This window comes from Leucopleurus acutus (assembly GCF_964270905.1).
Source record: "Leucopleurus acutus genome assembly, chromosome: 5".
Taxonomy (NCBI): domain Eukaryota; kingdom Metazoa; phylum Chordata; class Mammalia; order Artiodactyla; family Delphinidae; genus Leucopleurus; species Leucopleurus acutus.
In genome coordinates, this window is record NC_139147.1 from 46,212,951 (window position 1) to 46,240,680 (window position 27,730).

The following is a 27,730-nucleotide window of genomic DNA, read 5'->3' on the forward strand; positions in this document are numbered from 1 at the left end:
ATTATTCTAAAAAATTACAGAGGAAGGAAAGCTTCCAAACTCATTTTACATTGCCAGGATTACCCTGATATCAAAACCAGAAAAATATATCACACACAAAAAAATTACAGTTCAATATCAATGATGAACATAGAGGCAGAAAAATTTTCAAATAAATATTAGCAAACCAAATTCAACAATACATTAAAAGAGTCATACACCATGATCAAGTGGGATTTATCCCAAGTATGCAAGGATGGTTCAAATTCTGCAACTCAATCAATGTGATACACCACAGCAAAAAAATTGAAGAATAAAAATCATATGATCATCTCAATACATTCAGAAAAAACCTTCTGAAAAAAATTTAACATCAATTTATGAAAAATACTCTCCAGAAAGTGGGTATAGAGGTTACATACCTCAATATAATAAAAGCCATAAATGCTAAGCCCACAGCTTACATCATACTCAATGGTGAAAAGCTAAAAGCATCTCCACTAAGATCAGGAACAAGAGATACTATGCTCTATTGCCTGGAGGGAGGAGAATCAAAAAATCTATGAAAATATGTTAACACCACATTAGCAATTAATAAATAGTTGGTAGAGATATTTTGAGACTATAAACTATCTTGTTTCTCCTTTAAGTTTTGCATCACTGGATCTTGCCTGTAGCAATTATTACTTTTTACTTTCATAGCAATTTTCTATTTCCCTGATGTTTTCTACATGTATTAACTGGAAAATATAACTTATAAATAGATATAAAACCCTTGGCTTACACTCTTTTCCTTGAATTTATTGACAATAAATTATTGACAATAGTGATCCACTATTATCTATTTTTTTAACATCTTTATTAGAGTATAATTGCTTTACAATGGTGTGTCAGTTTCTGCTATAGAACAAAGTGAATCAGTTATATATATACATATGTCCCTGTATCTCTTCCCTCTTGCATCTCCCTTCCTCTTACATCTCCCTCCCGCCCACCCTCCCTATCCCACCCCTCTAGGTGGTCACAAAGCACCGAGCTGATTTCCCTGTGCTATGCGGCTGCTTCCCACTAGCTATCTATTTTACGTTTGGTAGTATATATATGTCCATGCCACTCTCTCACTTTGTCCCAGCTTAACCTTCCCCCTCCCCATATCCTCAAGTCCATTCTCTAGCAGGTCTGCATCTTTATTCCCATCTTGCCCCTAGGTTCTTCTGACCATTTTCTTTCATTTTTTTTTTTTTTAGATTCCATATATATGTGTTAGCATACGGTATTTGTTTTTCTCTTTATGACTTACTTCACTCTGTATGACAGTCTCTAGCTCCATCCACCTCACTACAAAAACTCAGTTAAGTTACTTTTTATGATTGAGTAATATTCCATTGTATATATGTGCCACATCTTCTTTATCCATTCATCTGTTGATGGACACTTAGGTTGATTCTATGCCCTGGCTACTGTAAATAGAGCTGCAATGAACAGTTTGGTACATGACTCTTTTTGAATTATGGTTTTCTCAGGGTATATGCCCAGTAGTGGGATGGCTGGGTCGCATGGTAGTTCTATTTTTAGTTTTTTAAGGAAACTCCATACTGTTCGCCATAGTGGCTGTATCAATTTACATTCCCACCAACAGTGCAACAAGGTTCCCTTTTCTCCACCCTCTTCAACACTTATTGTTTGTAGATTTTTTGATGATGGCCATTCTGACCGGTGTGAGATGATATCTCATTGTAGTTTTTTTTTTTTTTTCTTTGCGGTACGGTGGCCCTTCACTGTTGTGGCCTCTCCTGTTGCAGAACACAGGCTCCAGACGCGCAGGCACAGCGGCCATGGCTCATGGACCCAGCCACTCTGTGGCATGTGGGATCTTCCTGTACCAGGGCAGGAACCCGTGTCCCCTGCATCAGCAGGCAGACTCTCAACCACTGCGCCACCAGGGAAGCCCTCATTGTAGTTTTGATTTGCATTTCTCTAATGATTAATGATGTTGAGCATTCTTTCATGTGTTTGTTGACAATCTGTATATCTTCTTTGGAGAAATGTCTATTTAGGTCTTCTGCCCATTTTTCGATTGGGTTGTTTGTTTTTTTGATATTGAGCCACATGAGTTGCTTGTATGTTTTCGAGATTAATCCTTTGTCAGTTGCATCATTTGCAAATATTTCCTCCCATTCTGAGGGTTGTCTTCATCTTCTTTATGGTTTCCTTTGCTGTGCAAAAGCTTTCAAGTTTCATTAGGTCCCATTTATTTTTGTTTTTATTTCCATTTCACTAGAAGGTGGGTCAAAAAGGATCTTGCTGCGATTTATGTCATAGAGGGTTCTGCCTATGTTTTCCTCTAAGAGTTTCATGGTGTCTGGCCTTATGTTTAGATCGTTAATCCATTTTGAGTTTATTTCTGTGTATGGTGTTAGAGAGTGTGTTCTAATTTTATTCTTTTACATGTGGCTGTCCAGTTTTCCCAGCACCACTTATTGAAGAGGCTGTGTTTTCTCCATTGTATATTCTTGCCTCCTTTATAAAACATAAGATGACCATATGTGTGTGGGTCTATCTCTGGGCTTTCTATCCTGTTCCATTGATCTATATTTCTGTTTCTGTGGCAGTACCATACTGTCTTGATTACTGTACCTTTGTAGTATAGTCTGAAGTCAGGGAGCCTGATTCATGCAGCTCGGGTTTTCTTTCTCAAGATTGCTTTGGCAATTCTGGGTCTTTTGTGTTTCCACACAAATTGTGAAATTCTTTGTTATAGTTCTGCAAAACATGCCAGTGGTAGTTTGATAGGGATTGCATTGAATTTGCAGGTTGCTTTGGGTAGTAGAGTCATTTTCACAATGTTGATTCTTCCCATCCAAGAACATGGTATATCTCTCCATCTATTTGTATCATCTTTAATTTCTTTCATCAGTGTCTTATAATTTTCTGCATACAGGTCTTTTGTTTCCTTAGGTAGGTTCATTCCTAGATATTTTATTCTTTTTGTTGCAATGGTAAATGGGAGTGTTTTCTTAATTTCACTTTCAGATTTTTCATCATTAGTGTATAGGAATGCAAGAGTTTTCGGTGCATTAATTTTGTATCCAGCTACTTTACCAAATTCATTGATTAGCTCTAGTAGTTTTCTGATGGAATCTTTAGGATTCTCTATGTATAGTATCATGTCATCTGCAAACAGTGACAGTTTTACTTCTTCTTTTCCGATTTGTATTCCTTTTATTAATTTTTCTTCTCTGATTGCTGTGGCTAGGACTTCCAAAACTATGTTAAATAATAATGGTGAGAGTGGACATCCTGTATTGTTACTGATCTTAGTGGAGATGGTTTCAGTTTTTCACCATTGAGGATGATGTTTGCTGTGGGTTTGTCATATATGGCCTTTATTATGTTGAGGAAAGTTCCCTCTATGCCTACTTTCTGGAAGGTTTTTATCATAAATGGGTGTTGAATTTTGTTGAAAGATTTCTCTGCATGTATTGAGATAATCATATGGTTTTTCTCCTTCAATTTGTTAATATGGTGCATCACATTGATTGATTTGTGTATATTGAAAAATCCTTGCATTCCTGGGATAAACCCCACTTGCTCATAAAGTATGATCGTTTTAATGTGCTGTTGGATGCTGTTTGCTAATATTTTGTTGAGAATTTTTGCATCTATGTTCATCAGTGATATTGGCCTGTAGTTTTCTTTCTTTGTGACATCCTTGTCTGGTTTTGGTATCAGAGTGATGGTGGCCTTGTAGAATGACTTTGGGAGTGTTCCACCCTCTGTTATAGTTTGGAAGAGTTTGAGAAGGATAGGTGTTAGCTCTTCTCTAAATGTTTGATAGAATTCGCCTGTGAAGCCATCTGGTCCTGGGCTTTTGCTTGTCGGAAGATTTTTCATCACAGTTTCAATTTCAGTGATTGTGATTGGTCTGTTCATATTTTCTATTTCTTCCTGGTTCAGTCTCAGAACGTTGTGCATTTCTAAGAATGTGTCCATTTCTTCCAGGTTGTCCTTTTTATTGGCATATAGTTACTTTTAGTTATCTCTCATGATCTTTTGTATTTCAGCAGTGTCAGTTGTTACTTCTCCTTTTTCATTTCTAATTCTATTGATTTGAGTCTTCTCCCTTTTTTTCTTGATGAGTCTGGCTAATGGTTTATCAATTTTGTTTATCTTCTCAAAGAACCAGCTTCTAGTTTTATTGATCTTTGCTCTCATTTCCTTCATTTCTTTTTCATTTATTTCTGATCTGATCTTTATGATTTCTTTCCTTCTGCTAACTTTCAGGGTTTTTTGTTCTTCTTTCTCTAATTGCTTTAGGTGTCAGCTTAGGTTGTTTGAGATGTTTCTTGTTTCTTAAGTTAGGATTGTATAGCTATAAACTTCCCTCTTAGAACTGCTTTTGCTGCATCCCATAGTTTTTTAGTCATTGTGTTTTCATTGTCATTTGTTTCTAGGTATTTTTTGATTTCCTCTTTGATTTCTTCAGTGATCTCTTGGTTATTAAGTAGTGTGTTCTTTAGCCTCCAAGTGTTTGTATGTCTTACATATTTTTTCCTGTCATTTATATCTAGTCTCATAGCATTGTGGTCAGAAAAGATACTTGATACAATTTCAATTTACTTAAATTTACCAAGGCTTGATTTGTGACCCAAGATATGATCTATCCTGGAGCATGTTCCATGAGCACTTGAGAAGAAAGTGTATTCTGTTGTTTTTGGATGGAATGTCCTGTAAATATCAATTAAGTCCATCTTGTTTAATGTATCATTTAAAGCTTTGTTTCCTTATTTATTTTCATTTTGGATGAAATGTCCGTTGGTGAAAGTGGAGTGTTAAAGTCCCCTACTATGATTGTGTTACTGTTGATTTCCCCTTTTATGGCTGTTAGTATTTGCCTTATGGATTGGTGTGCTCCTATTTTGGGTGCATAAATATTTACTATTGTTATATTTTCTTCTTGGATTGATCCCTTGATCATTATATAGTGTTCTTTGTCTCTTGTAATAGTCTTTGTTTTAAAGTCTCTGTTGTCTGATATGAGAATTGCTACTCCAGCTTTCTTTTGATTTCCGTTTGCATGGAATATCTTTTTCCATCCCCTCACTTTCAGTCTGTATGTGTCTCTAGGTCTGAAGTGGGTGTCTTGTAGATAGCATATATACGGGTCTTGTTTTTGTATCCATTCAGCCAGTCTATGTCTTTTGGTTGGAGCATTTAATCCATTTACATTTAAGGTAATTATCGATATGTATGTTCTTATTCCCATTTTCTTAATTGTTTTGGGTTTATTATTGTAGGTCTTTTCCTTCTCTTGTGTTTCCTGCCTAGAGAAGTTCCTTTAGCATTTGTTGTAAAGCTGGCTTGGTGGTGCTGAATTCTCTTAGCTTTTGCTTGTCTGTAAAGCTTTTATCTTCTCCGTCAAATCTAAATGAGATCCTGGCTGGATAGAGTAATCTTGCTTGTAGGATTTTCTCTTTCATCACTTTAAATATGTCCTGCCACTCCCTTCTGGCTTGCAGAGTTTTTGCTGAGAGATCAGCTGTTAACCTTATGGGGATTCCCTTGTATGTTATTTGTTGCTTTTCCTTTGTTGCTTTTAATATTTTTTCTTTGTATCTAATTTTTGATAGTTTGATTAATATGTGTCTTTGTGTGTTTCTCCTTGGATTTATCCTGTATGGGACTCTCTGCATTTCCTGGACTTGATTAACTATTTCCTTTCCCATATTAGGGAAGTTTTCTACTATAATCTCTTCAAATATTTCCTCAGTCCCTTTCTTTTTCTCTTCTTCTTCTGGAACCCCTATAATTCAAATGTTGGCACATTTAATGTTGTCCCAGAGGTCTCTGAGACTGTCCTCAATTCTTTTCATTCTTTATTCTGCTGTGCAGTAGTTATTTCCACTATTTTATCTTCCAGGTCACTTACCCATTCTTCTGCCTCAGTTATTCTGCTATTGATCCCTTCTAGAGAATTTTTAATTTCATTTATTGTGTTGTTCATCTCTGTTTGTTTGCTCTTTAGTTCTTGTATGATACGTTTCTTGTATTTTCTTCATTCTATTTCCAAGATTTTGGATCACCTTTTCTATCATTATTCTGAATTCTTTTTCAGGTAGACTGCCTATTTCCTCTTCATTTGTTAGGACTCTTGGGTTTTTACCTCCTCCTTCCTCTGCTGTGTGTTTCTCTGTCTTCTCATTTTGCTTAACTTACTGTGTTTGGGGTCTACTTTTCACAGGGTGCAGGTTCGTAGTTTCCGTTGTTTTTGGTGTCTGTCCCCAGTGGCTAAAGTTGGTTCAGTGGGTTGTGTAGGCTTCCTGGTGGAGGGGACTAGTGCCTGGTTCTGGTGGATGAGGCTGGATCTTGTCTTTCTAGTGGGCAGGTCCACATCTCATGGTGTGTTTGGCGGTGTCTGTGGCCTTGTTATGATTTTAGGCAGCCTCTGTGCTAATGGATGGGATTGTGCTCCTGTCTTGGTAGTTATTTGGCATAGCGTGTCCTGCACTGTAGCTTGCTGATCGTTGAGTGGAGCTGGGTCTTGGCATTGAGATGGAGATCTCTGGGATATTTTCGCCGTTTGATATTACGTGGAGCTGGGAGGTCTCTTGTGGACCAGTGTCCTGAACTTGGCTCTCCCACCTCAGTGGCACAGCCCTGACGCCTGGCTGGAGCACCAAGAGCCTGTCCTCCACACGGCTCAGAATAAAAGGGAGAATAAAAAGAAAGAATGAAGAAGAGAAGATAAAATAAAGTAAAATAAAGTTATTATGTGCTGGATTGGGCGATTGGGATTGACATATATACACTGATGTGTATAAAATTGATGACTAATAAGAACCTGCAGTATAAAAAAACTAACAAACCAAAGAAACACAACTAATACTAAACTTTCTTTGGGTTATTTGAATGGAAATATGTTAATATAAATATTTCAGACATTACATGAAATTTCCAAAAATCTTATGTTCTGGTATAATGTTATAAGTCATAACTCTAGTTATTACTTTAAAATGTATATCTCAGAAATAATTAAATTTCCTTGTCAACTGCATTATTATGAACTTTCATCAAATCTTTAACCGTGGTCATTTTAAAGTCTTTTGTTATGTACAGACAGTTCTGGGTGTACTTTGATGCTTTTGCAAAAATGTTCCTATAAATGGGTTTCATCTTCAAGAAATTCATGGAAAACTCTGACAAGTACAGGTTTCCGGTAACTGACTATGCTGCTGAACTGAATGAATAAGCATTTTCAGAACTCTAATGGAAAACTGATGAATTCATAAAAGTGCTAACAAAAGATCAAGATGAAAAAAAAATTAATTACATGGGAGTGAGTGAACTGATGAGGATGGTTATAATTTTTGTGGCTTTCTGTTTGAATAAAAAAAAAACCACAAGGACTCAAAGGCAAAAAATATACAAATCAATTTTCACTGCAAAGTAAAGGAGCTGTTACAGTGGAGGATTACTGGACTGAATGTCAATATTATGAAATAGTATGAGTTTTTTTCATGTTTGGTAATTGTAACCATTGTTGCTTTTGTTGTGGTTATCCAAAAAAAAAGAAAAGGAATGTTAGATTTAAAAAAAATTAAGAAAAAAAAATTTTTTAAGTAATAAAAAAAAAACAAAGGACACACAGAACCCTAGGACAAATGGTAAAAGCAAAGCTATACAGACAAAATCACACACAGAAACATACACACTCACAAAAAGAGAAAAAGGGGAAAATATATATATATCATTGCTCCCAAAGTCCACCTCCTCAATTTGGGATGATTCGTCGTCTATTCAGGTATTCCACAGATGCGGGGTACATCAAGTTGATTGTGGAGACTTAATCCGCTGCTCCTGAGGCTGCTGGGAGAGATTTTCCTTTCTCTTGTTTGTTCGCACAGCTCCCGGGGTTCAGCTTTGGATTCGGACCTGCCAATGCGTGTAGGTCGCCTGAGGGCGACTGCTCTTCACTCAGACACGACGGGGTTACAGGAGCAGCTGATTCGGGGGCTCTGGCTCACTCAGGCCGGGGGGAGGGAGGGGTACGGATGTGCGGCGAGCCTGCGGCGGCAGAGGCCGGCGTGACGTTGCACCAGCCTGAGGCGCGCCGTGCATTCTCTCGGGGAAGTTGTCCCTGGATCCCGGGACCCTGGCAGTGGTGGGCTGCACAAGCTCCCGGGAGGGGAGGTGTGAATAGTGACCTGTGCTCGCACACAGGCTTCTTGGTGGCTGCAGCAGCAGCCTTAGCGTCCCATGCCTGTCTCTGGGGCCCGCGCTGATAGCCGCAGCTCACGCCCGCAGCTCACGGAGCTCCTTTAAGCAGCGCTCTTAATCCCCTCTCCTCAGGTACCAGGAAACAAAGAGGCAAGAAAGTCTCTTTTCTCTTTGGCAGCTCCAGACCTTTTCCCAGACTCCCTCCCTGCTAGCTGTGGCGCACTAACCCCTTCAGGCTGTGTTCACGCCGCCAACCCCAGTCCTCTCCCTGCGATCCGACCTCCGAAGCCCAAGCCTCAGCTCCCAGCCCCCACCCGCCCCGGGCGGGTGAGCAGACAAGCCTCTCGGGCTGGTGAGTGCCACTAGGCCCTGATCCTCTGTGCGGGAATCTCTCCGCTTTGCCCTCCGCACCCCTGTGGCTGCACTCTCCGTGGCTCCCTCCGCCACCCGCAGTCTCCGCCCGCGAAGGGGCTGCTAGTATGTGGAAACCGTTCCTCTTTCACAGCTCCCTCCCACTGGTGCAGGTCCTGTCCCTATTCTTTGTCTCGGTTTTTTCTTTTGCCCTACCCAGGTACGTGGGGAGTTTCTTGCCTTTTGGGAGGTCTGAGGTCTTCTGCCAGCGTTCAGTAGGTGTTCTGTAGGAGTTGTTCCACGTGTCGATGTATTTCTGGTGTATCTGTGGGGAGGAAGGTGATCTCCGCGTCTTACTCTTCCGCCATCTTGAAGCTCCTCCTGTATAATCCCATCCCCAACTCAGAAGAGATCAATCCACTGTTAATACGTGCTGTTGAGATGCCTATATGATTTCCTTTCTTTGTAAGTGAGGCTGTCTTTCTACATGGATTTTTCTTGAATTATTTTAAATACTATTTCTGTTCCATTATTTTTTTTCTTTTTCAGGGATTCCAGTTTTGTTTGTGTATAACCCTTGCTTATTTTCCATACCATCATCCTCTGAGTCTTTTTACACATTCATTCTCTTAGTCATTTCCTTTCCTCTCTTCAATTACCCTTTTAAAGATAATAGTATCTCTTACCTTTGAGGATCCTGTAATTTAATCTTAATTTCCAAAATGATTATGTAATTTTCTCCAAATCATTTCCACCTTTAGTCGGTTTTCATCTTATGTATTTTGTTTTCTCCATCTCTAATTTGGCTTCGGAATTTTTGATAAAAGATGTTTTTCCATTATCTTCAAATGCTTATTTAAAGGTAAAGAAACAGACTCTGAGATGGAGATGTGCATTAAAGAAGTCTGTTGGGGAATGCCCTCAGGCACAGTGCTTATTAACTGAATGAAGGAAGTAAGATCAGACAGAAAGATAATTTGAATGTAGTTACAAAACAAAGACCTTAGCCAATCCTGTGGGGAAGTGGGGTTTGTGATGTCTCTTCAAAGTTCCCAAGCCCTAAGTCGGGGGCCTGGAATTTATACAAGAATAGTCATTGGATACAGGCTGACCCCAAGGCAGTAATATGACCTTCATAAGACACTTATCTTCAGATAAGGATATTTCCTAGAGAGGGACTTAGTTGAGAGCCGTCAGCTACTAGCACTCTTACTGCTAGGGAAATAGGTGGGATCTGGGCTGTGAACAGTAGATCCGTTACTGGCTACCTCTTACACTGCTCAGAACTACTTATTTTTATAATAAGTTCTCGGGAAAGCCCCGCCAGAATTTGGATTTTTCTCTTTTCCTGGAGAATCTTAAAAAATGAAGGTTAATGGGACACCTGCAGTTCCAACGGCTACAGCTAGTCTCAAAGCCACACTAATATCCGTCTTCCTCCTCTTGGTTCCCTTCACATTTGCCTCATACCTCTGCTGGTCTAGGTGATAATATGGGAGGATAATCCAGAAGTCATATCCCTGGGGAATGTGAACCTTACATCACCATGCCCTTTTCAGTCCTCATTGCTGTATTTGTCTATTTACTATCAAACTTGAGCAAGGGAGTACCAGCCAATACCTATGGATCACCTGAATGCCAAACAGAATTTGTCCTGCTTCCATTGCATAATAGCAACCCTGTCTCTTCCTGAAAACAGGGTCAGTTACCCCCTTCAATTCTCATGGACTCCTTTTCTTTCCTGGTGGTCTCTTGGACAAGGAATCCAAAGTGACTGGGTAGCTGCTGAGGCTTTATGTATAATAGAATTCTTGCTGCATTCCCTGGTAAGAGCATTTCCCCTCTGAGAAACAGGACTTCTAAACACATAGAGTGCAGATATGTGGGGACATAGAGTACAGATTCCCCAAGTGGGTCACTTAGGGAAGTCCTGGATTCAGGTATTGAGCCTACTGAAGACACAGCCCCATATAATGGTCACTGATTTCTGGTGGAAGGTACACTCTGGAGGTCATAGTACTGACACCTCAATTATACTTTCAACAGGCCGTTTCATCTGTTTATTAAGCTAGTAGTTTCCCATTGATGTGAAATGGGAGAGAACCAGTGTACCAGTCACTGCCCAATATGACACTTCTTTTACTGAAAAGTGGATTTCTGGCCCAATGCCATGTTATACACCACTCTATCAGCCTCAGATACTGGTGCTACCCGAGGTCTTGCCGATAGCAAAGATAACTCATACCTGAATTACGCTGGTATTAGTCAAGATGCATTTCTGCCACTTTCAGAGTACAAGAGGTTCATAGCAGCAAACCTGACACCAGCAGCTGGCTGATCTTCTTGAGGGATGTTGCTATATTGGGGGCCACAATGGTTTCTGATAAGTTAGGCATTTGGAAGCAACATTACCTAGATCAGCATGGAAATGTTGGAGCCTATGCATATGCATTCCTTCATCCCAGCCAATACAGCACTTTTTTCATGTGCCCATTGTGCCAGCACTGGCATGGCAGATGAACAAAGCAGGATGACCTCAACTGGCTAATTCTGTCTATTTGGTTGTTTAACAGCTCTTCCATGGTAGATGCTCTCTGGTGGACATTTATATGGAATATGAGGATCACCAAACACTGTATCCACTCTAGTAAAACCATTCATATGCCTCTTCCTCAGATTTCCTGGTCCCTGACCTTCTCATGTTTCCCCCCACAGGACACTGACCAATATCCAAACTTTACACCTCTACCCTGAGTCTATATATTCTTAGCTTGGACCACTTCTCTTTCTATACAATGGAAATAGATGATGATTCCACTGCTCTAAGGGAGAATTTCCCCTTAGTGATGCCTTTCACGGTCAGCTTGGGTGGAGCTATAGTTCAGCAGCTGTACATTATGACATCAACACACCAAGATGACCATCCAAGAACCTACTTGGCTTTCTGAGGCCAGATGTGTGAGCTGAGGGAAAGATGTCAGTGCAATGGTGGTAGATGACAAGGTCTGGGTCACCTGCTGGTGAGGCTTATGGTATTCTCTGCCCTGCTGAGGCCAGATCCTTGAATTTGCCACCTTCAGCTTCTAATGAATTGCTCCTGGTTCTGCTCAACCTTATACTTGTTAGTGTGACAAATTCCAGCTCATGAAGGCAATTCTGGTTTTGGTCACTTAATGTCCCAAAGGCAGGAGCACTTCCTCTAGCATGTTTCATAGTACACCAGGGAGTTTTTGGGTTTGGGGTTTTTTTTTGTTTGTTTTGTTTTGTTTCTGAATGGTTTATAATTCTCTGCTAAGAGAGCAAATCCTTGATCCAAAACCTTAAGGGTACCTGAGTCTCCAGTTAGAGGGTTTTTGTTTTTTTTTTTTTGGCGGTACGCAGGCCTCTCACTGTTGTGGCCTCTCCCGTTGCGGAGCACAGGCTCCGGACGCGCAGGCTCAGCGGCCATGGCTCACGGGCCCAGCCGCTCCGCGGCATGTGGGATCTTCCCGGACCGCGGCACGAACCCATGTCCCCTGCATCGGCAGGCGGACTCTCAACCACTGCGCCACCAGGGAAGCCCTCAATTGCCCATTAAACACCTTTTTCTAGAAGTCTCAAAGGCACCTCTTACTAAGTAAATGTGAAATCAAACTTATCTCCTGCTCTCCTCTTTCCCCAAACCTGATCCTCTTCCAGGGTTACCTCTCTCAGTGGGTCATCATCATTCTGTTGCATTAGCCAGAATTTTAGATCCTTTGTCTTTAAACCCTACATTCAATCTATCACTAAATCCTGCTCACTCTACAATCTAAAGAATTCTCTAAGTTCTCCATTCCACTCATCACCACCACCTGATCCATGCTACCATAATCTTTTTCCTGGACAGTTTCAATAGTTTGTCCATATCCAGTTTTGCCAGCTTCCAATCTATTTTTCATGCTTCATCCAGAATTAAGTTATAAAATCTAAATCTGATCATGTCAACCTTCTTTATAAGAAATTCCCATGGATTCTTATTGCTGTTAGAATAAAGACCCAAATTCTTAATATTGTTTACAATACCCCCATATTATCTATATCCTGCCCACCTCTCCACCCTCCCTTAGACCATTTTCCCCCAACTCTCTCTGCCTCACTGATTTTGTTTTGGTGCCTTGAAATTGTCATGTATCCTCCAGAAATAGGGCCTTTGTATATGTTAACCTCACAACTCACCCATCCACCTTTCCCTGAAAATTCTGTTTACCAAATTTCAGTTCAGTCATCACTTCTTTAGGAAATCTTTCTGTCACCTCCTCCCTACCTCAAGTGATAACGACAGTGGTGGTGGTGGTAGTGATAGCATTTAGTATTTATTGAACACTTACTATAACCAGGCTCTCTTCTGGTGTTTTACACATAATTCACTAAGTCTTCTAAACTACTTTTTAGTCTCAATTTTCAGAGTATAATCTATTATAATATCCATATTCTAATGAGGAACTTGACGCACAGAGAGGTTAAGTAAATTTCCCACTATCAGCTATAAAGTGGCATAGCCAAGATTCAAAATTAGGTCCTGTTTTCAAAACCCACAGGGTTAGCTACTACATTATTTGCGTTTTCAGACTAAGATAAACCTCTCTATTGTAAGTCTTATATCTCCAATAACCTTGCCTTCATAATAGCAAAGTTGTAATTTTCAATTCATCTGGGTGATTATTTGGTTAATGTCTGTCTCCCGTCTCTTCTTCCCAATTCTATAAGGTGAGGGGAGGCAGATACCACATCTGCTTTTGTTTATCGCTTAACCTTAGTGCTGAGTATTGTGGCTGACATAGAGTAGACACACAATATATGTGAATAAAATGATAAAACAGTTGTAAGTATATATGAAAGAAGAAAGGAAGGAAGATAGGGGAGGGAACGAGGGAGGGAGAGAGGGGGAAAGAATAAGAAAGCAAGTTCCATGTCTCCAGTTATGGATTATTCCATTGAGTACAGCTCAGTATACCACTTTCTATCTCTTAATTTCTACATGTGTCTTAGGAAGTCTTCTGACTATAAGAGCAAATTCAGAAATGCTGTCTGGTATGTACTAAATGACTTTAGAACTTCTCCCGAGTAATTACTTGATTATGAATAGCTGAGTCATTCAATATGTATTTCAGGCAGAAGATGTCAAAACCAGATCAAGCACTGAGTCATCCACCTATAACATAATTATGAGAATGAAGTTCGCTAATACACCCTACACTCCAGCCAGTCTGGGGACTGCTTTCCATTCCTCCAACACTTCATGAGCTTTCATGCCTCTGATACTTAACTTAGCATTCCCTTTCCAACCTTCTCTGCTGAGAAAATGTCTACATATCTTTCAAGGCCAGGGTCAAATGTCCTCACCTGAGTAATCCATAATAAAATACCCCCAACTGTTTTTGTTGTGTGTTTGTGTGTGTATTTCTTATAGAGATAGTGAGCCTAATCGTAGGCTATTTTAATATGATTTCTCTGTTAAAGATGTGGCTCTATTCTTGTGGTTAAGGTTGGAAGCTTCCCTTAAGGGTTGGGCATTCCTAATGTCAATCTCAAGGGGAAGAACTAAGTCCTCAGACAAAATAACAGAAGGGGGGCTCCTGTCTCTCACATTCTTAGCAATAGATCTGGTGGGGTTTAGCCACGCCTAAATTTCCAGGCAACTGGGAAAAGACAAAATCTGCCTGTCAGAGATAGACTTAGGGATAGGTAAGGAGGCCTTGCTATAGGGAACCCTAAAGACAGGATGACTGACCCACTTATATAAACCAGATTATCAAGATCAGCAGCATTCAGACGATTTCAACGCCTTGATGTGTCACAATCAGTTATGAGATGCATCACAATCCATTTCTAATAATAAACTACCATAGTTTAATATGATTTTATATATATATATATATATATATACACACACACACACATAAACTAGGATGGATTCCATATTATCTCAATAATACCTTCCTCATTCCTTTACATTATAATATACTACCTTGAATGGGAGAAATGCAGGGGTATCATAGCTAGCCAATGAGCAATTATTCATTACCTGACAAAGCCCACAGGAATGTATCACGCAGTCAACATCATTTGCCAACTTGCTTTCTCAATGTAGAGAAAGGTTTGAGTACTACTCCTCTAGTTGCATATTACTACATTTTGTTTCCGGTGGTTATCTCTAAGTCTAGTCAGGGCATGTACGAATGATCCCTCTTAATCTTCTCTTTGCTACAGGAAATCACTTGGGCCAGAGTGATTGGGAGAGCAATGCCTTTTTGGCAGCCAATGCCATGGTTTTGGCAGTAGTGGTGACTACTTCCCCAGGGGGAATATGAGAATCTGGGAAAAGGTTTCAAGGATGTGTTTTGCCCCTCCCACATGGAGATTTGCTCTACTGCCAAACTAGAATGTTATTTTATTATGAAAAAGACAGTTTTGTTCCAGAAAGCATTTTTAACACCCCCAGACAAATTAAGTCATTCCCATCTCTTCTCCCATAGTTCCAAATGTATGATTATACTATAGATTCTATCACCTTGCACTCTAATTATTTGTTTACATGACTGCCTCCCTAGCGCATTGGGAAGTTACTGTAAACAGGGATTGAGACTTACACAGCTTTGAATTACTGTTGCTTATTAGCCCTGTGCTTGGCATTGTAATAAGCACTGGCAACTCTTTTTTTTTTCTTTTTAGCTTCGCCGCACGGATCCTGTTCCCCGACCAGGGACCGAACCCAGGTCCCCAGTAGTGAAAGCACCGAGTCTTAACCACTGGACTACCAGGGAATTCCCACACTGTCAACTCTTCAACAAGGGGTCAGACCTTATCAGAAGAGCAAACCAAAAATTCATCATTAAATTTGGGGTCTTTTTTGTTGTCTTAGGATTTTTTAATAACAATCTTAAAGTCATCTTTATTCCACAGCTTTAATCTTAACATGATACATGAGGGGCACCCAAACACTTGTTTATTAATTTATCATTTATCCCATGTCAACATGCAAAATATAGCATAGAGAATAAAGCAATGAGTCACACATAGAATTGTTTTTCTGAAACTCAGATTTGATAGAGTCAGTCCCTTGACAAATTTATTCAGGTCCTACTAAATAGAATTCAAGCTCCTTGATTTGGCATTCTGACCTCATCTTTTTTAGGATACCTCCTGTAATTTCTACACCACTGAATTCTATACCCACCAGGCATTTTGTATGGTAGATAATCTGGTCTAATCTAAACCAGAGAGTACCAGAGGGTTCTCTCTCAGTCACCCTTCTCTATTCTGTCTTCCCACTCTCCCTAAATGATCTCACTCAGTACCAAGGCTTTAAATATATATGCTGATGACTCCTAATCTCCAGCCTTGTCTTTTATATTCGATTACCTGTTTGACATCTCCACTCAGATAACTGATAAGCATTTCAAACATAACATGGATAAAATAAAACTCGTATGTCTAGCTCCATTATCCCCCCTAGAATATTTCTCCTGAAGTCTGCTTCAACTCAATAAATGCTACTATGTTCTCCTCAGATGCTCAAGGCAAAAAATCCAGGCATTTTCCCCACTTGCTCTTTTTACCACCCTCTCAAATAGAAATCATTAGCAAATCCTGCTGACTCATCCTCCCAAACACAACCCAAATCCATCTACATTTCTCCATGTCCACTGCTATCAGCCTAATTCTGAACTACTACAGTGTCCTTTTAACTGGTCTCCCCACTTTCATCCTTACCCGTAATGATCCATTTTCTGACAACGTGAATACGGTAATGCCATTTCTCTGCTTTAAAAAACTCTGGTTTGGTAGGCATAATGATGGTCCCCCCAAAGTTGTCCACCTACAGTAATCAGAAATTGTCAGTATGTTATGTTACACGACAAGGGTGAATTACATACTCCTGGATCATCCAGGTGGGCCCAGTATAATTTTTTAAATGGTGGGAACAGAAGCAGAGGAGTTAGAATCAGAGTAGTACAATGTGAGAAAGATTAAACCGGCCCTTTCAGGCTTTGAAGATTGAAGGGAGCCATGAGCGAAGGAATGCAGACAGACCCTAGAAGCTGAAAAACGCAAGGAAACGGATTCTCCCCTACAGCTTCCAGGAAGGATGTCGACACCTTAATTTTAGCCCATTGAGAATCATTTCTGATTTCTAACCTCCAGAATTGTGAAAGAATAAAAATATGTGTTGTTTCAAGCTCCTGAGTTTGTGGCAATTTGTTAGAGCAACAATAGGAACTCAATACACCTTCCCAAGGATTCTCATTGAGCTGAAAATAAAACGCAAACTCCATACTCTGCATTACAAACTCGGCAAGATCAACTCTTCAATCCCATCATCAACCACTTTCCTCTACCTTTTATGGGTTCCTCAAACATGCAAAACTTATAGCTGCCTTAAGGAATTTTCACGATAGCCTCTGTACCTAACATGCTCATCCCTAAACTGCCACAGCTGGTTTCCTGCTACTCATGTCTCAGCTTGACTGTTCACCTTTCCTATAGACCTTTTCCAATCATCTGATCTAAAGTAACTCCCAGTTATTCTTTATCACACCACTCCATTTTACCCACAGCACAGCACTTACTAATTTTTGCTATTTTTCTTATTTATGTATTTATTTATGTTTGCTTCCCCAGTCTCCTCTATTAGAATGTAAGCTCCATGAGAACAGAATCTATAACTGTGATGATACAGAGTTGTTGGTTTGCAAACTGGCCCCTATACACAGAGGGCAAGGAGAGACCAAAGAAAGAGGCAAACAACTCTAGATTAGTAGGTGGTAGTTTTAATAAGCAAGAGAACTTATATATGAGGTTTGTCTTGGGCAGTTGGTTGCAAGACAAGTAGATCTCATACCATCTGGATAGTCTCAACAGCACCTTGCTCTCTCAAGGCTGCATCCTCGGAAGAGCTTCCACAGTGGGAACAGTGGGCAAGAAGTACATTCTAAGGACGGGGAGGGGGCAATTACCCAACTGTCCAGGTCCAGGTTTCAGGTCAACCAGTGGTCACGTCCTCTGGCTGACTCCTCTGACAATAGTAGGCACTATAAAGTATTTATCGCATGAATGTGCAAAGAAATGATGCAAGAAACGGCAGCTGTTTTGTGGTACTGAACATGAGGACTTTGCGAAATGTTTAAGTAAGCCTAAAAATTGTTATATATTTGTAAGAAAATTAAAATAACAAGAAATGAGCTACATGATCCTTTTCACTGACTCCATGAATATCTGGCTGAGCTCACATTGTTTCATGGGTAGGAGGTGAACTAGAAGCAACGTTCATCATTCTTCCACAGTTGCTTTGGTAGAGCCTCGTCCCAGGAAATCTTAACAAACTCTCATTATAGGAGAAAGTTTCCCTACAGTGTACTTCAGCACAGACTTGGTCCTGCATCGTCATAGTGATGTAGCCCTCACCTGAAATAATCATATTGCTCTAGAATTGAATTCTGAGGGAAGGGATTTATTTCTGCTTTGTTTTTTGGTGTATCTTCAGGGTACATCTCAGAAATATGCATAATCCTGATATAAGTGAGGTTGTAATCGAACTGGGGGAATAAGACTTACACCCATAAATGCCAGAGGACCACACAAGGCAAATATTGAGACTTGAGAAGGTGTTACATGGGTAATAAGAGCCTGGGAGGAGGGAAGAAGACAGATGAGCTTGTCCGGGGTAGACCTTGGATTGACCATTAGGGAAGGGGTAGGATTTGGATAGATGGAGGAAAATGGTGAGGAAAATATAGATAAGGTAAAATGCACCACATGAAGAATGACAGTGACTTATTCAGAAAGCCATGAAGAGACGGGCTTGGCTTAGGGATGGTAAAGGGTAGTGCAAAGTACAAGAAGATAAAGTGAATTCAAATGATGTAGATTAGGAAAATCAAGATATGTAATTAACCAAACAAATTGTGACTAGTGATTGATGGGCGATAGGGATTCATTGCACTATAAATGATGAGAAAGTCCTAATAAGGGAATATTTTGAGGAAAGAAATATCTCCAGAAGGTGCTTCTGGATTTTCAAGGCAATTTTAATGGTTATTTTTTTAATTATTATTATTAAAAATGTAAAGGTTACTTCTAGTAACTAAGGTATAAGATTAAAGATATTATGAATGTAACTTCAAAGGAATATTCTAGAAATTATATATTGACTTTAAAAAGAGGTGAGAAAGGTGCTACTTTAAGACCTCTGCTCACACAACCTCTCCTCTGAGTCAGTAAGTCCTAGTTCAGTTCCCACTTCCTCTATGAGGCTTTTGCTGACCAATCCAGTGGGATTTTTTTTTCCCACCTAGAATTTTATATTCAGAGTGGTAATAAAGATAAATAGTATAAACTTATATAAATTAAAATCAAAACATGTCCCTTAAAATTGGCTTAGAAATGGGCATTTGCCTTACTCTTTAGGTTTCAAATGATACATTTAATTATTCCAACTTAGTAGCTTTGTAATGTTTAGGAGATTAGGTCTCTCAGGAAATACTCTGATGTCAATGCCAATTAAATCTCTTTAGAATTATTTAAAATATTTGAACCATTCTCTAGCAATGATATAAATATTATCATTGACTTGTTGGTAGAAATATTCTCCTAAACAATCAAGACGATAGAGTTTTATTTCTGGATCTACTTTAATAACCATCATCAGGCAACCATCTAGACTTTATTAAACTCTTATTGGAGAAATCCAGGTGGGAAAGAATTTTAAAAATTTTTTGGTAGAAATATTAACCTCCAGAAACATTTATTTAAGTTCTTTAAGGTTTTTGCCTTGCAATTCTTATTTTTAAATTTTTTAAGTTCCTTAAAGTCTTTCCTCTACCCTAAGGTCCATTGTGTAAGAACTGGACAAATGACTATCATTTATTTGCATCACTTCTGAATTTAAGAGAAGCCTAAATTTACCCAAAAATAGATAAGTAAAAGCATACGTTTATAGTAATTACAGAAAACCTTATCAAAGTTTTGTGAACTTCTTTTAAAAATGTGGTTTGCCATATAACTTACAGCTTAACAGCCTCTACAATGAAATGTTGTTTAAAATTTTTGTGTCAGACATTCCCTATGTATTAAATAAATTATATGAGGAAGGAATATATTTTTAAACCATTCTTTTAAACCCCTGATGTAATTTTAAGGAGCTTTTTAGTTTATCTTTTGATTTTTAGAGAAATAAAATATCAATGTAAAACTTATTTCTGTCTGATTAATTATCATCAACTAGGGAAAATGAAGGAAAACTATGTTATGTGACTTCAAGTTGGCAAGTGTAAGGCATTTAATGAAAAAACTTATTCAAATTACCTAGATTTAAAATGTTCATTTTTTTTAGACTTCAGGTTATCAAGAGTAAGGCATTTAATGAAAAAATAATAATTCAAATTATATAGCTTTCAAATGTTCATTTCTAATATTGTTTCTAAATGTATCAGTCACAAATAGTCTGAGTTTAAAAGTTAGTAAACAGTTGCAGGAAGCCAAAGGAGAGAGATCTTCTCTCCAAAATGCAGGCAGACTCTCAACCACTGCGCCACCGGGGAAGCCATGAATTTATCAATTTTTAACCCTTAAGGATGCTTCAATTTCTTTTGATAGCATTTAAATTTCTTTAGATTTTAATATGCACATGCACACAGGAGCAATTTTATATTGTGTGCCTAAATGACATCATAAATACCATAAAGACCATGAAAATAGTTTTTTTAAATGTTTTATAGTAGAAAAAATATATAACATAAAATTTATCATTTTAACTATATTTAAGTATTTACAGTTCAGTGGCGTTAAGTTTATATTGTTGTGCAACTATCATCACCATCCAACTACAGAAATTTTTCATCTTCCCAAACTGAAACTCTGTACCCATTAAACAATATTCCCCATTCCTTCCCTCCCCAGACAACCTTTAATTCATGTAAGTGGAATCACACAATATTTGTCCTTTTATGCCTAGCTTATTTCACTTAGCATAAAGTCATCAAATTTCATCCATGTTTTAACATGTGTCAGAATGTCATTCCTTTCTAAGGCTGAATAATATTCCACTTTTTGTCTATACCACATTTTGTTCATTCATTCATCCAGCAGTGGAGAGTTGGGTTGTTTCTACCTATGACTATCCTGAATAATGTTTCTATGAACATGGGTGTACAAAAATAGTCTTTCAAACAACACTGTTAATCTGTACAGATACTGTCACTGAAATTGTTTGGGAACATTGATACCAACTGCTGACACCTAAATTATGAATCAGCTTTAGCTAATCCATATAGAGAAGTTTTTTGCACTGAATATTCCTCTCAAGACCTCAAAAGCCATCTTTGTGCATCTAATCTGATGTTTTCTCTTGAAAATATGCTGGGAAAATGTTAAATAACTAGCTTAAAAGTTAAGAGCTCCTGGAGATTGATACGCCCAGAGAAATGGGCATACACCAAAATCCACGTGACTTGTGAAGGCATTAATGGAAGATGTTCCTCGTTCTTCTGGGCCAGAGAGAGCTCAAGAGTTGAATTGGGCATATTATAAATTAGTACCTCATTTCTCCACAATTTTTTCTCAACAGCAGAGTCAGGAATGGCTAAAGAAAATCATACTGTAAAACATGAGTTTATCCTCACAGGATTTACAGACTACCCAGAGCTGAAGACCCTTCTGTTTGTGGTGTTCTTTGCCATGTATCTGATCACCATGGTGGGGATTCTTGGCCTGGTGATACTGATTTCAAAAGAGCATCATCTTTGCACACCAATGTACATCTTCCTGGGCAACCCCACTCTCGTGGATTCTTGCTGTGCCTGTGACATTACTCCTAAGATGTTAAGGAACTTCTTTTCTGAAAACAGAACGGTTTCCCTCTATGAATGCATGGCACAGTTTTATTTTCTTTGCACTGTTGAAACTGCAGACTGCTTTCTTCTGGTGGTAATGGCCTATGATCACTATGTGGCCATATGCAGCCCTCTGCAGTACCATACCAGGATGTCAAAGGAACTCTGCATTCAGACGACCACAGGGGCCTACATAGCTGGAAACCTGCATTCTATGATTCATATAGGGCTTCTATTTAGGTTAGTTTTCTGTGGATCAAATCACATCAAACACTTTTATTGTGATATTCTTCCTTTATATAGGCTCTCCTGTGTTGACCCTTATGTCAATGAACTGGTACTGTTTATCTTTTCAGGCTCAATTCAAGTCTTCACAATAGGTAGTGTCTTAATATCTTATCCCTACATTCTCTTTACTATTTTCAAAATGAAATCCAAAGAGGGAAGGGTCAAAGCCTTTTCTAGCTGTGCATCCCACTTTTTGTCAGTTTCATTATTTTATGGATCTCTTTTTTCATGCGCATTAGACCAAATTTGCTTGAAGAATGGGATAAAGATATACCAGCTGCTATTGTGTTTACAGAAGTAGTTCCTTTACTAAACCCTTTTATTTGTAGCCTAAGAAATAAGGAAGTAATAAGTGTTTTGAGGAAAATTCTGAAGAAAAAAATTTTAAACAAATGGGGTCTACTGTACCTTAATGATTTAAATGCAGAAAAAAAAACTTCCAAGTGAAATTACACAGAGAAAATGCACAAATTGTATGTAAAATATTAAAACATATCATAATGCATTCAATTTAAGTAGCAGTATATATGGGAGAAAATATACAAGAAGGAGAAAATTATACTAAATCTTAATTCAAATTAACAAAAATCAAAAACAAATTTTGAAATAATTCAAGAAAAACACAGTATGCTGCCAAGGTCATGGATTGTGTCAGCATCGGGGGATATCAGCACCCAAAAGAAAAACAATTATATCTCAATAAAACTGAAAAAAGGTTTTAAATTGTCAGACTGAGGAAAAGAAAAGGAAGAAAACCAACAAAATTAGCAATTTCAAATATAAAGGAAAATCCTATTAAGCATTAATAGCCAGCCCACATTAATAGTTTGGAGCATGAGCACTCCAGTTATGCTAAAAGGGTTTAAGGTTATATGAACCTTCAACCAATGAAATCACTTACAACCATGAGTGACAAAGCTGAGGCAAGTGAATTTTGAGGAATTACTTTTAATAGCATTTTGAGGGACATTGTAGTTAGAATAGAGGCAGTTAGGAAACAAAGGTGTGAAATAAAAGTGAATATTACATTTCCAAGTTTAATTTCCTATGGAGTTGCATAATTAAAGATGGAATGGACGAGTTCCGGGAAGATGGCGGAAGAGTAAGACGCGGAGATCACCTTCCTCTCCACAGATACACCAGAAATACATCTACGCGTGGAACAACTCCTACGGAGCACCTACTGAACGCTGGCAGAAGACCTCAGACCTCCCAAAAGGCAAGGAACCCCCCACGTACCTGGTTAGGGCAAAAGAAAAAACTAAACAGAGACAAAAGAATAGGGACGGGCCCTGCACCAGCGGGAGAGAGCTGTGAAGGAGGAAAAGTGTCCACACACTAGGAGCCCCTTCGCGGGTGGAGACTTCGGGAGGCGGAGTGGGGGAGCTTGGGAGCCGCGGAGGAGAGCACAGCAACAGGGGTGCGGAGGGCAAAGCGGAGAGATTCCAGCGCAGAGGATCGGGCCGACCGGCACTCACCAGCCGAGAGGCTTGTCTGCTCGCCCGCCGGGGCGGGCGGGACTGGGAGCTGAGGCTCCGGCTTTTGTCGGAGCGCCGGGAGAGGACTGAGGTTGGCGGCGTGAACACAGCCTGCAGGGCGTTGGTGCGCCGCGGCTGGCCGGGAGAGAGTCTGGGGAGGGGTCTGGACCTGCCGAAGAGGCAAGAGACTTTTACGTCCCTCTTTGTTTCCTGGTGCACGAGGAGGGGGGATTGGGAACGCTGCTTGGGAGAGCTCCGGAGACGGGCGCGAGCCGCGGCTAAGAGTGCGGAGCCCAGAGACGGACATGGGACGCTAAGGCCGCTGCTGCCGCCGCCAGGAGGCCTGTGTGCGAGCGCAGGTCACTAGCCACACGCCCTTCCGGGGAGCCTGTGCAGCCCGCCACTGCCGGGGTCCCGGGATCCGGGGACGGCTCCCCCGGGAGAGCGCATGGCGCGCCTCAGGCTGCAGCGTCACGCCGGCCTCTGCCGCTGCAGGCCCGCCCTGCACTCCGTGACCCTCCCTACCCCCCGGCCTGGGTGAGCCAGAGCCTCCGAATCAGCGGCTCCTTTAACCCCGTCCTGTCTGAGCAAAGAACAGACGCCCTCCGGCGACCTACACGCACAGGCGGGGCCAAATCCAAAGCTGAGCCCCTGGGAGCTGTGAGAACAAAGAAGAGAAAGGGAAATCTCTTCCAGCAGCCTCAGAAGCAGCGGATTAAAGCTCCACAATCAACTTGATATACCCTGCATCTGTGGAATACCTGAATAGACAACGAATCATCCCAAATTAAGGAGCCCTGTGGATGAAAGGCTCTTGGTGCTGCAGCCAGGACTCAGTGCTGTGCCTCTGAGGTGGGAGAGCCAACTTCAGGACACTGGTCCACAAGAGGCCTCCCAGCTGCACATAATATCAAACAGCAAAAATCTCCGAGAGATCTCCATCTCAACGCCAGCACCCAGCTTCACTCAACGACCAGCAAGCTACAGTGCTGGACATCCTATGCCAAACAACTAGCAAGACAGGAACACAACCCCACCCATTAGCAGAGAGGCTGCCCAAAATCATAATAAGTCTACAGACACCCCAAAACACACCACCAGACGTGGACCTGCCCACCAGAAAGACAAGATCCAGCCTCATACACCAGAACACAGGCACTAGTACCCTCCACCAGGAAGCCTACACAACCCACTGAACCAACCTTAGCCACTGGGGACAGACTCAAAAAACAACAGGAACTACGAACCTTCAGCCTGCAAAAAAAAAAAAAAGGAGACCCCAAACACAGTAAGATAAGCAAAATGAGAAGACAGAAAAACACACAGCAGATGAAGGAGCAAGATAAAAACCCACCAGACCTAACAAATGAAGAGGAAATAGGCAGTCTACCTGAAAAAGAATTCAGAATAATGATAGTAAGGTTGATCCGAAATCTTGGAGATAGAATGGACAATAGAATGGACAAATTGCAAGAATCAGTTAACAAGGACCTAGAAGAACTAAAGATGAAACAAGCAACGATGAACAACACAATAAATGAAATTAAAAGTACTCTAGATGGGATCAATAGCAGAATAACTGAGGCAGAAGAACGGATAAGTGACCTGGAAGATAAAATAGTGGAAATAACTACTGCAGAGCAGAATAAAGAAAAAAGAATGAAAAGAACTGAGGACAGTCTCAGAGACCTCTGGGACAACATTAAACGCACCAACATTCGAATTATAGGGGTTCCAGAAGAAGAAGAGAAAAAGAAAGGGACTGAGAAAATATTATAGTTGAAAACTTCCCTAATATGGGAAAGGAAATAGTTAATCAAGTCCAGGAAGCACAGAGAGTCCCATACAGGATAAATCCAAGGAGAAATACGCCAAGACACATATTAATCAAACTGTCAAAAATTAAATACAAAGAAAACATATTAAAAGCAGCAAGGGAAAAACAACAAATAACACACAAGGGAATCCCCATAAGGTTAACAGCTGATCTTTCAGCAGAAACTCTGCAAGCCAGAAGGGAGTGGCAGGACATATTGAAAGTGTTGAAGGAGAAAAACCTGCAACCAAGATTACTCTACCCAGCAAGGATCTCATTCAGATTTGATGGAGAAATTAAAACCTTTACAGACAAGCAAAAGCTGAGAGAGTTCAGCACCACCAAACCAGCTCTACAACAACTGCTAAAGGAACTTCTCTAGGCAAGAAACACAAAAGAAGGAAAGGACCTACAATAACAAACCCAAAACAATGAAGAAAATGGGAATAGGAACACACATATCGATAATTACCTTAAATGTAAATGGACTAAATGCTCCCACCAAAAGACACAGATTGGCTGAATGGATACAAAAACAAGACCCATATATTTGCTGTCTACAAGAGACCCACTTCAGACCTAGAGACACATACAGACTGAAAGTAAGGGGATGGAAAAAGGTATTTCATGCAAGTGGAAACCAAAAGAAAGCTGGAGTAACAATTCTCATATCAGACAAAATAGACTTTAAAACAAAGACTATTAGAAGAGACAAAGAAGGACACTACATAATGATCAAGGGATCAATCCAAGAGGAAGATATAACAATTGTAAATATTTATGCACCCAACATAGGTGCACCTCAATACATAAGGCAAATACTGACAACCATAAAAGGGGAAATCGACAGTAACACATTCATAGTAGGGGACTTTAACACCCCACTTTCACCAATGGACAGATCATCCAAAATGAAAATAAATAAGGAAACACAAGCTTTAAATGATACATTAAACGAGATAGAGTTAATGGATATTTATAGGACATTCCATCCAAAAACAACAGAATACACATTTTTCTCAAGTGCTCATGGAACATTCTCCAGGATAGATCATATCTTGGGTCACAAATCAAGCCTTGGTAAATTTAAGAAAATTGAAATTGTATCAAGTATCTTTTCTGACCACAACGCCATGAGACTAGATATCAATTACAGGAAAAGATCTGTAAAAAATACAAACACATGGAGGCTAAACAATACACTACTTAATAATGAAGATATCACTGAAGAAATCAAAGAGGAAATCAAAAAATACCTAGAAACAAATGACAATGGAGACACAACGACCCAAAACCTGTGGGATGCAGCAAAAGCAGTTCTAAGGGGGAAGTTTATAGCAATACAAGCCCACCTTAAGAAGCAGGAAGCATCTCGAATAAACAACCTAACCTTGCACCTCAAGCAATTAGAGAAAGAAGAACAAAAAAACCCCAAAGCTAGCAGAAGGAAAGAAATCATAAAAATCAGATCAGAAATAAATGAAAAAGAAATGAAGGAAACAATAGCAAAGATCAATAAAACTAAAAGCTGGTTCTTTGAGAAGATAAACAAAATAGATAAACCACTAGCCAGACTCATCAAGAAAAAAAGGGAGAAGACCCAAATCAATAGAATTAGAAATGAAAAAGGAGAGGTAACAACTGACACTGCAGAAATAAAAGAGATCATGAGAGATTACTACAAGCAACTCTGTGCCAATAAAATGGACAATCTGGAAGAAATGGACAAATTCTTAGAGAGGCACAACCTGCCAAGACTGAATCAGGAAGAAATAGAAAATATGAACAGACCAATCACAGCACTGAAATTGAAACTGTGATGAAAAATCTTCCAACAAACAAAAGCCCAGGACCAGATGACTTCACAGGCAAATTCTATCAAACATTTAGAGAAGGGCTAACACCTATCCTTCTCAAACTCTTCCAAAATATAGCAGAGGGAGGAACACTCCCAAACTCCTTCTACGAGGCCACCATCACCTTGATACCAAAACCAGACAAGGATGTCACAAAGAAAGAAAACTACAGGCCAATATCACTGATGAACATAGATGCAAAAATCCTCAACAAAATACTAGCAAACAGAATCCAACAGCACATTAAAAAGATCATACACCATGATCAAGTGGGGTTTATTCCAGGAATGCAAGGATTCTTCAATATACGCAAATCTATCAATGTGATAAACCATATTAACAAACTGAAGGAGAAAAACCATATGATCATCTCAATAGATGCAGAGAAAGCTTTTGACAAAATTCAACACCCATTTATGATAAAAACCCTGCAGAAAGTAGGCATAGAGGGAACTTTCCTCAACATAATAAAGGCCATATATGACAAGCCCACAGCAAACATCATCCTCAATGGTGAAAAACTGAAAGCATTTCCACTAAGATCAGGAACAAGACAAGGTTGCCCACTCTCACCACTCTTATTCAACATAGTTTTGGAAGTTTTAGCCACAGCAATCAGAGAAGAAAAGGAAATAAAAGGAATCCAAATCGGAAAAGAAGAAGTAAAGCTGTCACTGTTTGCAGATGACATGATCCTATACATAGAGAACCCTAAAGATGCTACCAGAAAACTACTAGAGCTAATCAATGAATTTGGTAAAGTGGCAGGATACAAAATTAATGCCCAGAAATCTCTGGCATTCCTATATACTAATGATGAAAAATCTGAAAGTGAAATCAAGAAAACACTCCCATTTACCATTGCAACAAAAAGAATAAAATATCTAGGAATAA

The 27,730-nt window shown here is 39.7% G+C and overlaps 1 protein-coding gene across 1 annotated transcript in view; it reads left to right on the plus strand.

The window, feature by feature from the left end:
• The window catches only part of LOC309962505 (uncharacterized protein), a gene marked incomplete at both ends in the record, with an annotated part of 49,847 nt that extends 27,714 nt beyond the window's left edge, over positions 1-22,133 (plus strand). The window contains 2 exon segments of the mRNA XM_082840386.1: positions 21,134-21,904; positions 21,907-22,133. Of these exon segments, the coding sequence (XP_082696512.1) occupies positions 21,134-21,904; positions 21,907-22,133 (998 nt within the window).
• Positions 22,134-27,730: the final 5,597 nt, after the last annotated feature.